Below are 15,028 nucleotides of genomic sequence, written 5' to 3' on the forward strand. Positions count from 1 at the left end.
GATCAGCCATGATCACATTGAATGGTGGTGCTGGCTCGAAGGGCCGAATGGCCTCCTCCTGCACCTATTGTCTATTGTCTATTGTCTATATCCCTAGCACTTTCCAATTGGCAACATTCCTTAGAAAATACGGTGCACGCTGAAAATCTGAAATTAAAACAGAAAATGCAGTGAATACCCAGCAGGTCATAAGGTTATAAGTGATAGGAGTAGAATTAGGCCATTCGGCCCATCGTCTACACCATTCAATCATGGCTGATCTATCTCTCCCTCCTAACCCCATTCTCCTGCCTTCTCCTCATAACCTCTGACACCTGTACTAATCAAAAATCTATCTCTGCCTTAAAAATAATGTGGAATTCTGTGGCAAAGAATTCCACAGATCCACCACCCTCTGAGCAAAGAAATGTCTCCTCATCTCCTTCCTAAAAGAACGTCCTTTAATTCTAAGGCTATGACCTCTAGTCCTAGACTCTCACTGGTGGAAACATCCTCTCCACATCCACTCTATCCAAGCCTTTCACAAATCTGTATGTTTCATTGAGGTACCCCCTCATTCTTCTAAACTCCAGCGAGTACAGGCCCAATGCTGACAAACGCTCATCATAGGTTAACCTACTCATTCCTGGATGAGGTCAGGTAACCCCGGTGAAGAGAGTAAAAGTTAATGGTTCCGAGTCATTGACCTTTCATGCGAACTCTTTGCTACAGGAGCATCAATGCATTTGCCAAAATGAACCTGCAGAAACTATGCACAGAATTAGGGACTGTATAAAATTGGTTCTTGTTTCATATTAGATGGCATTTACTGCAACTGCAACAAAAGCTTTTCACTGTACTTCGGTACACATGACAATAAACTAAACTGAACTGAATCAACGTTTATGATTATTCTAAATGACGTGATGAAAGAAACACACAAAGAAAAAATGACTAACAAATTTCCATTAGATTCTGTGAACACAAAGGAATATATGTTATAAAGACTAATTGCCAAGGCAATGACAATCTAATAATGTGTAATATTAATTTTTTAATACGTTGAGACCATCTTCTTTTTTATATATATAACAGTCGGTCTCTTGTAAATATGCTTATTTTATGTCCTGCATTGAATTAAATACTCCAATATTTGGTGGATGTTCATCCTTGGTTGCAAGCGCAAAAAGCGTCATGTGTCATACAGAGAATATATACTCAAGTCAAAAGGAAATGAATTTTGGAAATAATGTTCAAAATATATACTTCACTATCCATTCAACAGATTTACCCAAGTATGAATGTCCATCCTGCTTCTATTATAATGGAATTTTAGATTCGACTGACTGGAAAAAAATGCTTTGCTATGCTCGAGCTTCCACAGACACGCATGCACACACACACCCGCACACACAGACACGCATGGACACACACGCACACATGCACAAACACACGTGCGTGCACACACATGCACGCGCACACGCACAAGCAAACGCACTCACCCACATGCACTCACAAACACGCACCCCATAAGAATGATGCATAGCAACTATGAATTATTGCTTGAAAGATTGTAGGCAATTGTAAGCACAATGAATAGTGGGTACCAAATTCTCGGTGCTCACTGTTAAATCATCAATGTGGAATGGTAGGAACATTTTTGTTATGTCTTGTTCACCAGACCTGATGCATTCAAAAATTGTGTTGATATTTTTTTGTACATAATGTTTATATAACTTGCTTTGTACATAATGTTTATATAACCAACGAGCGAAACACCTTTTCTTTGCCCGCTTCGAAACTGGCAACACCACCTTGAGTGGAAGAACCCCAGCCAAGGCAGAGGGACTGGTCTTGCAACTGAGCACACAGGAAGTACAACGCGCTCTGCAAAGGGTCAACCCACGCAAGGCTGCAGGCCTGGATGGAGTTCAAGGAAGGGTACTTAAGGACTGTGCTGAACAGATGGCTGAGGTATTCACCAGGATCTTTAACCTGTCATTATCTCCGGCTAAGGTCCCCAAGTGCCTGAAGTCGGCTACCATAGTGCCGCTGCCGAAAAAAGCATAGATCACCAACCTGAACGACTACCGTCCGGTTGCCCTAACTCCGATAGTCATGAAGTACTTTGAAAGGCTGGTCCTCTCACACATCAAATCCAGCATCCCTGACTCACTGGACCCACATCAATTTGCATACAAGGCAAATAGATCCACAGAGGACGCCATCTCTCTGGCTCTTCACACTGTCCTGACTCACCTGGAGAGACAGGGCACGTACGTGAGGATGCTATTCATTGACTATAGCTCTGCCTTCAACATGGTCATCCCTTGTTGGGTTGCTCCTGGGCCTGGCCAAGCTGGCCATCTGCGACTCACGGCGCCTGGCGGAAGAGGGCTCTGCCCGAGCCAGCTGCCTACCCCTTTTCCGGGGTTACATCCGTGCCCGGGTGGTGTTGGAGAGGGATTACGCGCTGTCCACGGGCACCCTGGAGGATTTCCGGGACCGCTGGGCACCACGGGGGATTGGATGTATCCTGGATGGGGATTGTAATATAATTGTATAATAGTTCCAATTGGTATATATGTTTGTATAATATTCCGGTGGTGGGTTCTGTTTTGGTTTTATTGTATTGTATATATTATTTTAATATTTGAATAAATATTTTTGATTAAAAAATTTAAAAAAAGCTCATCACCAAACTCCACCAGCTAGGCCTCAGCTCGTCGTTATGCGACTGGATCCTGGACTTCTTGCTGGAGCGACCGCAGGCAGTGAGAATGGGCCCGCACCTGTCCACCACTATCACCCTGAGTACCGGCACACTACAGGGCTGTGTTCTGAGCCCCATGCTCTACTCCCTCTTCACACACGTCTGTGTTCCTGCATTCATTGTCAAGTTTGCAGACGACACAACGGTGATCGGGCTGATCACCAACGGTGATGAAACAAAATACAGAGCGGAGGTGCAGAACCTGGCGGACTGGTGCTCTGATAACAACCTGTCCCTAAATACCACCAAGACCAAGGAGCTGATCATCAACTTCCGTAGGTCACACAACAGGGAATACTCCCCGATCTTTATCAACGGGGACAGTGTGGAGAGAGTGTCCAGCTTCAAGTTTCTGGGCACTCACATTTCGGAGGACCTAACATGGTCCAATAACACTGCTGCGCTGGTCAAGAAGGCACAGCAAAGACTGTTCTACCTAAGAACACTGAAAAAGTCTGGTCTACCCCAACAGCTGCTGACGACATTCTATCGCTGCACCATAGAGAGCATCCTAACACATGGCATCCCTGTGAGGTACCTCAGCTGCACGGAGGCAGAGAGGAAAGCTCTTCAGCGGGTAGTCCATAGAGCTCAGAGGACCATCAGAACACAGCTACCAGCCTTGGAGGGCATCTACAACACACGATGCCTCAGAAAAGCCACCAGCATCCACAAAGACTCTTCACACCCCTGCAACAGTCTGTTCGAACTTCTACCATCGGGCAGACGATACAAGGCCTTCTACGCCCGCACCTCCAGACTCAGGAACAGCTTCACACCCCTGCACTTCTACCATCGGGCAGACGATACAAGGCCTTCTAAAGAACACTAAAACATACATTTAACACGTACTATAAAACAACAAAGGAAAGGACAAGACAGACTGTTGGAGAGGCAGCCATTGCTGGCGTCATCCGGTTTGAACCAGCATCTGCAATTCCTCCCTACATAATAAGAAATCTCCTCAAGGTATGTCTACTTTGAAGTAGTTCTCCTCTCTCCGATGAGAGTTCAGCAGCATCCTCTCTCGCTGCTCCCCCTCTGTGATTCCTCCTGCTCTCTGACTCTTCTCCCACTTAACAATGATCTATTCTACATTTTCCTTGATCTTCATTCCCTTTGTCCTATTTTCAAACCCTACACTTCCTAATCTATGTACCTCCCTTGACATCAGTCCGAAGAAGGGTCTCAACCCGAAATATCACCCATTCCTTCTCTCCAGAGATGCTGCCTGTCCCGCTGAGTTACTCCAGCATTTTGTGTCTATAATAAGAAGCTGCCTGGCAGGAAGACCGACAGAGACATTTTATCCTTGATTATTTAAAATACCGGGCCCATCCTGTTGCCAGGAATAACAAAAACAATTACACCAATCATTGAACTTTAAACCCATTCATCAAAAGATGACAAAACAAAATTAAAAGTCTCGTTTACTGTGGACCACACATGTAAAATGGCAAATGTTAACCAGCTCAAAAGACATTGGAAAACAACGAGACAATGGGAATAAGTTTCACCGATCGATCTTAAAGAGGAAACACTTAGGTCTACAAATCTGAAATAACTATGAAGTATTATTATAATGTAAGATTATTTCGAAATAAATATTAGTAGGTAGCCTTCTGGAATAAGGTGCAAACAGCAGAGGTCCCAGCACAGATCCCTGCGGAACTCCACTGGTCACTGACCTCCAGTGAGAATATCTACCTTCCACCACAACACTCTGTCTTTTATGAAAAAGTTAGTTCAAGATCCATACGACCAAGTCATCATGAATCCCAAACATCTTAATCTTCTGGATCAGCCTACCTGAGAGACCTATCAAAGGCCTTTGTCATTAGAATCATAGAGTCATACATCATGGAAACAGGCCCTTCAGCACAACTTGCCCACACCGCCCAACATGCCCTATCTATGCTAGTCCCACCTGCCTGTATTAAACCTATCCTATCCATGTACCAATCTGAATGTTTCTTCGATGTTGTAATAGTACCTGCCACAACCACCTACTCTGGAAGCTAATTTAATATGTATTATTTGCAAGATTTTTGATTCCATATGTATTTGTATGCCATATTTCTGTCATTGTATTGCTTTAATATAAAGAGAACATCCAAGAAGCTGTCAAATGTTTAGACAGTTTAAAGTAGATGCATTAAAAAATACTGCATATGCCCCTGTTGTATCCTTGTAGGGTGCATGATTTTACATCTTCATTGAAGTGCCTGGGAATGTACTTCAGTTAATGCACAATTCTTTGCCTTGCCATGCTTTTATGATTTTTCTGTCTTTCCTTGTTTCTGTTGTCACGTTACTTTCAACATGTGCTATGAGAGGTGACTCGTGAAGCTTTCAAACTCCTGGGCTAAATATGAAAGTCAACAGCGTGCCATGTGCACTCTAGTCGAAATCATTAGGATATGTTAACCTGTGCACTTTAGGCCTGACCTGAGTATACTCGGGGGTGGCACTAAACAGATTAAGGGAAACAATGATCCTTGTAACTGGCTCTGGATATAATCCACTGTAAACTTCCCTTCAGGATGATAAGCAACATAGAGCCATAGAGCTATACAGTACAGAAATAGGCCTTTCCACCTAGTCGCCCAACAAAACTCCTCCCACTTATCTACACCTGGCCCTTATTCCTCCAAACCTTTCAAGCCCATGTACATATCCAAGTGGCTTTTAAATATTGCAAATCCTTTACAAAGGTGTTAAAACTTAAAACCTGTTGTTCAGTCTGAAGAAGGGTCTTGACCCGAAACGTCACCCATTCCTTCTCTCCAGAGATGCTGCTTGTCCCGCTGAGTTACTCCAGCATTTTGTGTCTACCTTCGATTTAAACCAGCATCTGCAGTTCCTTCCTACACCTGTTGTAAATGTTGTAAGTAACTGGCTCTACCACGTTCTCTGGCAGTTTGATCCATATATGCACTGCCCCTCTGTGTTTTTGTTCTCTGTTTCTTCCTTTTGTTGAATTTTTTTATCCGTGCCACATAAAAGGACTGGACAAGCTAGGTGCAGGAAAAATGTTCCCAATGTTGGGCGAGTCCAGAACCAGGGGTCACAGTCTTAGAATAAAGGGGGGGCCTTTTAAAACTGAGGTTTGAAAAAACTTTTTCTCCCAGAGAGTTGTGAATTTGTGGAATTCTCTGCCACAGAGGGCAGTGGAAGCCAAATCACTGGATGGATTTAAGAGAGAGTTAGATAGGGCTCTAGGGGCTAGTGGAATCAAGGGATATGGGGAGAAGGCAGGCACGGTTTATTGATTGGGGATGATCAGCCATGATCACAATGATTGGCGGTGCTGGGTCGAAAGGCCGAATGCCCTCCTCCTGCACCTATTTTCTATGTTTCTATATCTTTTTATTCCACAGCCTTAAATCTTAATGATAAGCCTATAATGTGGCGTCTTATCAAAAGCCTTTTGGGAAAATCCATATACACGACGTTTTCCTTATCAGTCTGAAGAAGGGTCTCAACCCGAAACGTCACCCATTCCTTCTCTCCTGAAATGCTGCCTGACCTGCTGAGTTACTTCAGCATTTTGTGAAATAAATTCCCTTATCAATGCTCTGTTGTTTCATTTAAAAATTCCAACAAGTTAGATGGTCATGGTTTACCTTTAACAATCCCCTTTGGCTATCTCCAATTAATCTATGCTTGTCCAAATGACAGCTACTCCTGTCGCTGGTTATTCTATCTGAAACATTCCCCACCACTGAGATTAAACTGACTGGGCTGCAGTTCTTGGGCTTACTACAAGATGCCTTTCAGAGCAAGAGTATTACGTTGGCATATTTCCCAGTTCTGAGGCACCCCTTGTGAATCTATAGATGTCTGGAAGATAAGGGGAAAGTGCCCGGGGATGGGGTGGTTTGGGTAGGAAGGGACGAGTGGACCAGGGAGTTACGGAGGGACCATTCAACATGGTCCGGCTTCGTCCATCTGTCACCGTCCCTCTCTATTCCACCCTCTACACACAGTGCTGCAACTGAATCATCCTATCATAACCAAATAGCAGTGCTGAACTATCTTCCCCATTAGTGACCCTCGGACTATCCCTGATCGGACTTTGCGGCTTTACCTTGCACTAAACGTTATACCCTTATCATGTAAATGGCTCAATTGTAATAATGTATTGTCTTTACGCTGACTGGTTAGCACACAACAATAGCTTTTCACTATGCCTCGGTACACATGACGAAAAACTAAACTGAACCTGAAACTGTTAAACATAAACATAGAACACATAATAGTACAGCACAGGCCTTTCGTGCTGAACTTGATATCAAGATTTCCCAGAATAAAGTCCAACAATTCTGGCCCTTTTAATAGACACAGAATACTGGAGTAACTCAGTAGGTCAGGCAGCATCTCTGGAGAGAAGGAATGAGTGACGTTTCGGGTCGAGACCCTTCTTCAGACTGATGTCAGGGGGGCGGGACAAAGGAAGGATATAGGTGGAGACAGGAAGATAGAGGGAGATCTGGGAAGGGGGAGGGGAAGGGAGGGACAGAGGAACTATCTAAAGTTGGAGAAGTCGACGTTCATACCTCTGGGCTACAAACTGCCCAGGCGAAATATGAGGTGCTGTTCCTCCAATTTCCGGTGGGCCTCACTATGGCACTGGAGGAGGCCCATGACAGAAAGGTCAGACTGGGAATGGGAGGGGGAGTTGAAATGCTCGGCCACCGGGAGATCAGTTTTGTTAATGCGGACCGAGCGCAGGTGTTCAGCGAAGCGATCGGCGATGTAAATGAGTTGACATCTAGAGCAGCGGATGCAATAGATGAGGTTGGAGGAGGTGCAGGTGAACCTTTGTCTCACCTGGAAAGACTGTTTGGGTCCTTGGATGGAGTTGAGGGGGGAGGTAAAGGGACAGGTGTTGCATCTCGTGTGGTTGCAGGGGAAAGTGCCCGGGATTGGGGTGGTTTGAGTAGGAAGGGACGAGTGGACCAGGGAGTTACGGAGGGAACGGTCTCTGCGGAACGCAGAGAGGGGAGGGGATGGGAAGATATGGCCAGTGGTGGGGTCCCGTTGTAGGTGACGGAAATGTTGGTGGATGATATGTTGGATCTGCTGGCTGGTGGAGTGGAAGGTGAGAACAAGGGGGATTCTGTCCTTGTTGCGAGTGGGGGGAGGGGGAGCAAGAGTGGAGCTGCGGGATGTAGAAGAGACCCTAGTGAGAGCCTCATCTATAATGGAGGAGGGGAAGCCCCGTTTCCTGAAGAACGAGGACATCTCGGAAGCCCTAGTGTGAAACACCTCTTCCCGGGCGCAGATGCGGCGTAGACGGAGGAATTGGGAGTAGGGGATAGACTTTTTGCAGGGGACCGGGTGGGAAGAAGTGTAGTCCAGATAGCTGTGCGAGTCAGTGGGTTTATAGTAAATGTCTGGAGAGAAGGAATGGGTGACGTTTCGGGTCGAGACCTCTCTTCAGACTGATGTCAGGAGAGAGGAGATACATAGATTAGGAAGTGCAAACTGTGAAAATAGGACAAAGGGAAAAGAGATCAAGGAAAATGTAAAAAAGATAATTGTTATCAGGAAGAAGATAACAACAACAACAACAAAGTAAACAGAGATAAAATGTAGTCGGAGACAGTAAGACTGTCCCTTTGTTCTCGGCCAGAAACATGACGATTAAGAAAATTTGCCAGAATACACTTCAGAACTCCTACCTCTCTTTGGCCCTTACATTATGACTATCCCAGATCTTTATCTTTACACTTTGAACTTTCGAGATACAGCATGAAAACAGGCCCTTCGGCCCGCAGAATCTGCGCTGACCGGCGTTCACCCCGTACACCAACACTATCCTACACACCACGGACAATTTACAATTTACAGGAGCCAATTAAACCTACAAAACCGCATGTCTTTGGGATGTGGAAGGAAACTGGAACACCCAGAGAAAATCCACGCGGCCACAGGGAGAATGTACAAACTCCGTACAGACAAACCTGTAGTCAAGATTGAATCCAGGTCTCTGGTGTTGTAAGGCAGCAACTCTACCACTCCACCACTATGCCACACCTGGATAATTAAAGTCCCTTCTACAATTAGCCTTTGAACTCTCTGATAATTTCACTGCAAACTTGCTCCTCATTATCCTCCCCACTAGTTGACGGCCTATAGAATAGTCCATTAGTGTAGTTACCATCTTTGAGTTCCTGGTTTTTAAATCATTTCCATGACTCCTTAAACCTGCTTGCAGGATCTCATTCATTTTTCCATTTTTATCATGAGTAACGATATGGACCATGACTTCTGGTGTATTCACCCTTCCACTTCCAAGACTTTCTGAAATCACTCAATGATATCCTTCACCCTGGCACCAGGGGAGGGAGGTACTATGCTGGAATCACTTGTGCAACCACAGAAACACCTATTTGTTCTTCTGGAGACACAAAAGATGCTGGAACATGGAGCAACAAGCAAACAAACACAGCAGCATATCAGTGGGTCAGGCTGCATCTGTGGAGGAAAATAGAAGTCAATGTTACAGGTCGAGATCTTTCTCTTGAAGAGCTTTTTTCACAAACTGGTGTTTTCCCTTCATCTGTCATACTGACAGTTCTTCTCTCTGTGAAACCCAAGAGACTGCAGATACTGGAATCTTTAGTAATATACAGACCGCTGGGGGAACTCAGCAGGTCAGGCAACATCTGTGGTGAAAAACAAACAAATGATGTTCTGAATGTCGTCTGTCCATTTCCCTCCACAAATTCAGCCTCACCTGCTGAATTCCCCCTGAGGAAGAGAGATATTAGGAAGAAGATATTCTTGAACCTGGTGGTCATGGTTTTAAGACTCCTAAACCCTTTTCCCAGTGGTAGGAGTGAAATGAGAGCGTGGCCAGGCTGGTGAATGTCTTTGATGATGCTGGCTGCCTTTTTGAGACAGAGCCTCCTGTAGATCCCTTCTATGGTGGGGTGGTCAGTATCCACGATGGACCGGGCAATGTTCACCAGTTTTTGTGATTTTTTTCATTCCTGGGCACTCAAGTTGCATGCATTCCCAGGTATGATGAGCTCTGCTGTGCCTCTGACTAGTAAGCTCAAGCAAGAGAATAAACAAAGCTGCTGTTACAAAGCGCTCCTTCTGGCATACGTTAGATGACCATGCCTTGTAAATGTTGCAGTGTGCATCCAAAACTGTCTTCATTCTTGGTACAATTAGTGTCCTCACTCAATGGATTTTTCTAATTTACTGATATATCTGTGTGTCAGTGTGCAATATTCCAGGATTAACCATCTATTCCCCTGACATTGTAAATTGTATTCAACATGCGCATGAGAATCTGCAAATTATACAATGAAAAGTAATTGCATGAAGGATGTCAGAAGGGGATAAAATAACTTCAAAGCTTGACCAAGATGAATCAATAGGCTCTTTTGGGGCATCTCCACATATACTGTATTGGCAGCTTTGTAATGCAGATATGCCGTACTTCTTTAATAATTATTGTTCTTCAGTAATTCAAATAATTTCACTGTGCTTCAGTACTTCAAATAATGTTACTGTTAGATTACTTGCTTTTTTACCTAGCCTGAAGGAACTTCTCAATTCCCTGAGTCTTTGATTAAACCAAACGTTTGTTCATGCTCCTTTCAAAATCATTGGTAGTGTTTTTGATACTTGGTTCTGGTTCTTGGTCTTCCAAAATATTCCAAATGGAATTCAAACTGGAGGTGGTGGAGTATGGACCCTCTGCTCTTTTTAAACTCATTGGCAATGTTCCCTCTGCTCCTTTTAAATTCACACAGCATCAAATATCAGCCTCCAATCTATGGATTGTTACTCTCTGCATTATCAAAACTGCAGAACTGCTTTTTTTCCATCTCCGCATGGGTAAACCCGATGAAATATGCATTCATTGCTCTTTGAAATATCTCTATTGGTTTCAATCAATTGCCATCACCATCACATTTCTGTAAAGGAAATCTGTAATTTTACAAAATATTGTTTTTTTTTCCTTTCATTATTCATTTATGACATTTAGACCACTTACAAAGCCTGCGTTTATTGCTCATTCATAACTTGCCTTGAAAAAGCAATGGTAAGCTACATTCTTGACCCATTGATATATCAGTAAATTAGTAAATCAGTAAATCAGTAAATTAGTAAATTAGTAAATCAGTAAATGATATATCCATTGATGTATCAGTAAATTAGAAAATCCATCAAGTTTGTGTTTTGCCTAGTAAATGCCAAAATATTAGATTTTAAATGTTTTTGGTCATTCTGGGGGCAATAAGTAATTTCCTGTCATATCTACTGAATGGGAAAGATTGTGAAATTGGTTTTTAATGATGCCAATACAGTATATGTGGAGATGCCCCCAAAAAGCATATTGATTCATCTTGGTCAAGCTTGGAAGAGTTATTTGTACCCCCTTTCTGACATCCTTCGTGCAATTACTCTTTATTGCATAATTTGCAGATTAAAAAAAAAAATCAAACGCATATTGAATAAAATTTGAAATGTCAAGGTTAATCCTGGAATATTGTATGGAATGATATCGTGTGAGGACACTGATTCTATCAATGATGAAGACATATTTGGATGCACACTGCAACATTTACAAGGCATGGCCATCCAGCGTATGCCAGAGGGAGCGCTTCTTAACAGCAGCTTTGTTTTTACCAATGAATTCTTCACAAACTTCACTTGAGATCAACATCACCACAGAGAAGAATTTTATTCAAGAAATATTTATAGCTGCACTGAAAAAGGAAAAATAATGCCATCAACATTCATTATCTATGAATAAAAACTGAACAGTTATATATGCAGATGACTACACACACTAAAAAGATTTGCAAGATTACAGAAAGGCATGGGAATTGCAAAATTGCGAACACGGTGTGTTGTTCCAGAGAGGAACGTGCCATTAAACTTTTCCTCCACGGTACACTGAAATGTGTGTAACGATTTTCTTTACATTTCCCACATCGTATCCTAATGAAAGTGATTACGTGAGAGTGGTAATTCCGTTGTACTTTTTAAAATAACTGGATCCAAAGCCGACTGCAATTGTGCTCTTTGAAAAAGCGCAGGAGATATGAGCATCAATGAAAGCCCATCCTTCCAAAGTCAGTCAGTGGGAAGAAGGGTCTCGCTCAGAAACGTTGTCTTTCCATTCTCTCCACAGATGCTGCCTGACCCGCTAAGTTACTCCAGCAGATAGGCAAAATAGGGTGTCGAGCCAAAACGTCACCTATTCCTTTTTCTCCAGAGATGTTGCCTGAGTTACTGTAGCTTGTTATGTCTATCCTTGCCTTAAATCACCATCTCCCTTCCTACACGAGTTACTTCTGCCTTTTGCGCTCTCGCTCTCTCTCTCTCTCTCTCTCTCTCTCTCTCTCTCTTTGCACTGTTCTGTAGTTAGCACCGTGAAAGGAGAGTTCTGCCTAAGTCATCATTTCACGGGCAATGTATTCTGTTTGGCTAAAGTTGTGAGTTACTGCACATTGACCGAGGTCCAACGTCTGTCTAAAGTTGTAACTCGGTCAAGGTCGGTGCAGGAACGTCGGGCTCAGGTGCAACCAACTTTAGAATCGATCTCATCGCCACTGCAAGGGGGAAAGTCGCTGGAGAGTAAAGTCACCAATAAAACGGCTTCAGATATATGGTTTAATGTCGAAGCGATCACTATCTCACCCATCCCTCTCTCACTCACACGCACACACAGACCCACTGGGTTCTCCTTGCGCCGCGTCAAGGTTCAGCAACCCCTCACACATGAGGTTTGGAATGAAATTAGATCATTAGAAATTAGGGGGAGATAGAGGGGAGATAGAGAGGGGGGGGAGAGGAGGGGGGAGAGAGAAGGGGAGAGAGAGAAGGGGGGAGAGGGGGAGAGAGAAGGGGGGAGAGAGAAGGGGGGAGAGGGGGAGAGAGAAGGGGGGAGAGAGAAGGGGAGAGAGAAGGGGAGAGAAGAGGGGAGATAGAGGGATAGAGGGGAGAAAGAGGGGGAAAGAGAAGGGGGAGAGAGGGGGGGAGAGAGAGAGAGAGAAAGTTCCCTTTAAAAAACGAAAATGTCTCGCCCCGAAAGATGGTGGGAACCGACTCGTTCGTGATTTTAAAAGAGGGCTGGGGTAAATAGACGGAGAATGGGCGAGGGGGTGGATGAGGAGGGAGTGGGGCACGATGGGCCGAGTGGGATCACCCTGTGCTGTATCACTGGACGCCTGCACTGAGTCCGTGGCAACATGACCCAGAGACCAGGCTGATTGATCATCGTCCACTCACCGCCGCGAATTTACATCTGGCGGCTGCACAGATGAGGAAGGGGGGTCGGGATGACCCGGTGATCTCTCGTTGCCTGTACAAACACAGCAGCCCTTCCCCTGACAGAGTCCTGGGAAACACAGCAAATCCACCAAACACCAGCCCCCTCTCATCCCCCGAACTGGCTGAAATATTGGCTGCATGGCTCTGATACAAATTAACGCTTCAAACACGAAACACAGTTACACATATAAGACGTGATGTTGCGACTCACCGGCGTTCCTCAGCTTTTTATTCCTGTAAACGGACAAAATGACGAGTAGATTGCCCAAGATATCGATCACGATGGTGAATATAAGCAGCCCAGCCAGTGAGTTCATTACCCATGTCGGACGATCGAAATTGTACGCCTCGGGTCCCAGGCTGGAATTATTTAGACGGCTTATGTTCCCGTTCATTATGGCTGGATCTCGCCTTGGCACGGCAAGTTTTAGATTGTAAGAGCAAAAAATAGTCAACCATTCAATCCCAGACTCGAAATTGGTCACCAGCAATGGAACTGACCAAGGTAACCTCCATCTGGTTCCATCATGATCAAACTTTTTTTTAAATGTAATATTTTGTTTTAAACTAGAGCGATCTAACTTTTTTTTAAAAAAATATTTATTTTAAAAATCCGTCAGACGCAAGACTTTTATATCATTCGGTCTCCCCATCCCCATCACATTGTTAGTTCGTGGCATTTTAGCGTTGGTCAGCTGATGCGTGTGTGAGCGACCGCCCCTTGCTGGCTGGCGGAGACCAGCAGCGGCGCCGGCTTCGCTTCCTTGTCACATTACACCATTCAAAGCTCACTGCCCACCCAGCACTGCCCCGGCCCGGAGTCGGAGTCTGCTTCATTCATCCACCCATTCATTCACTCGTCCAGTCCTTCATTTCATTCGGCTGTTCATTCATTCATTCATTCATTCATTCATTCATTCATTCATTCATTCATTCATCCATTCATTCATACATCCATACATACACACGTATGCAAGCATTCATACATGTGCATATGTCCCACCGCTTAATCTCGTCCATTGATCCAACGGGTCAATACATTTACTTGATTCATTCACATCTGCCTTTGTTTTGAGCAAGTTTCCATTTCATGCATTACTGATTTATTTTGATGGGTATCCCATTTGTTACAGGAGTCAGTGAATCATGAAATAGACACGCAAAATGACATGGTCTAGTTTCCACCCAGGGAACGAGGATAACAATTAAACGCTTCCTTCGCAGCTGAGCAGATTAATGGATGTACGGACACCCTTGGTCCAGTCAGTCATCCGTTCATTTTGTATAACTCGCCAAATGCTACAAATCAAACAGGTGATAAATGATTTATCTAGTGGCGACACGCGTTCAGCTCTCCCCAAGTTAACGAAATGGCGAGCAAAGCAATCGGAAGCTGGCGAATCTTCTCCCGAGGATGCAATAAATCAAAAACAAACTGCGGCAGTTTTGACAATTGGCGCTTACATTCACCCACAGTCTGAGGAAGGGTCCCGACCCGAAACCTCACCTATTCCTTTTCTCCACAGATGGTGCCTGGCTCCATCCAGCATGTTGTGTCTATCTTCGCTGTGGACCAGCGCATACAGTTCCTTCCTACACATTCATCATTTAGCCAGCGCTGTCCCATGGAACTCAAGAGAATTGTGTCTCCACTCTCAATAGCATGTTTATTGCACCAACTCCTTCCAATTGACTTAAACAAAAAACTCTGTTGGATGTTATTGGGTTTCACGGACTTATGCTTGAAGGACAGTCTCGGGAGATAGACACAAAGTGCAGGAGTAACTCAGCGGCTCAGGCAGCATCGCTGTAGGTAAAAGATGGGTGACGTTTCGGGTATGGACCTGCTTCAGAATACGTTCCCTATCTTCAATGCAGTGAACGAAGTCGCAAATTAACCTAAATTTAACGTAGCGAGGTGAACGTCCAGTAACCGAGGAGCGCTGCTTATGTGAATAATTCTAGATCTGG

The 15,028-nt window shown here is 44.3% G+C and overlaps 1 protein-coding gene across 1 annotated transcript in view; it reads right to left on the bottom strand.

The window, feature by feature from the left end:
- LOC144599433 (melatonin receptor type 1A-like) overlaps positions 1 to 13,720 on the bottom strand; it is a 69,453-nt gene extending 55,733 nt beyond the window's left edge. Inside the window, exon 1 of the mRNA XM_078410329.1 lies at positions 13,269 to 13,720. Coding sequence (XP_078266455.1) covers positions 13,269 to 13,452 — 184 coding nt within the window. The 5' untranslated portion in view covers positions 13,453 to 13,720. The remainder of the gene's footprint in view (positions 1 to 13,268) is intronic.
- Positions 13,721 to 15,028: the final 1,308 nt, after the last annotated feature.

Source organism: Rhinoraja longicauda, chromosome 1 (assembly GCF_053455715.1).
Source record: "Rhinoraja longicauda isolate Sanriku21f chromosome 1, sRhiLon1.1, whole genome shotgun sequence".
NCBI classification, from domain to species: domain Eukaryota; kingdom Metazoa; phylum Chordata; class Chondrichthyes; order Rajiformes; family Arhynchobatidae; genus Rhinoraja; species Rhinoraja longicauda.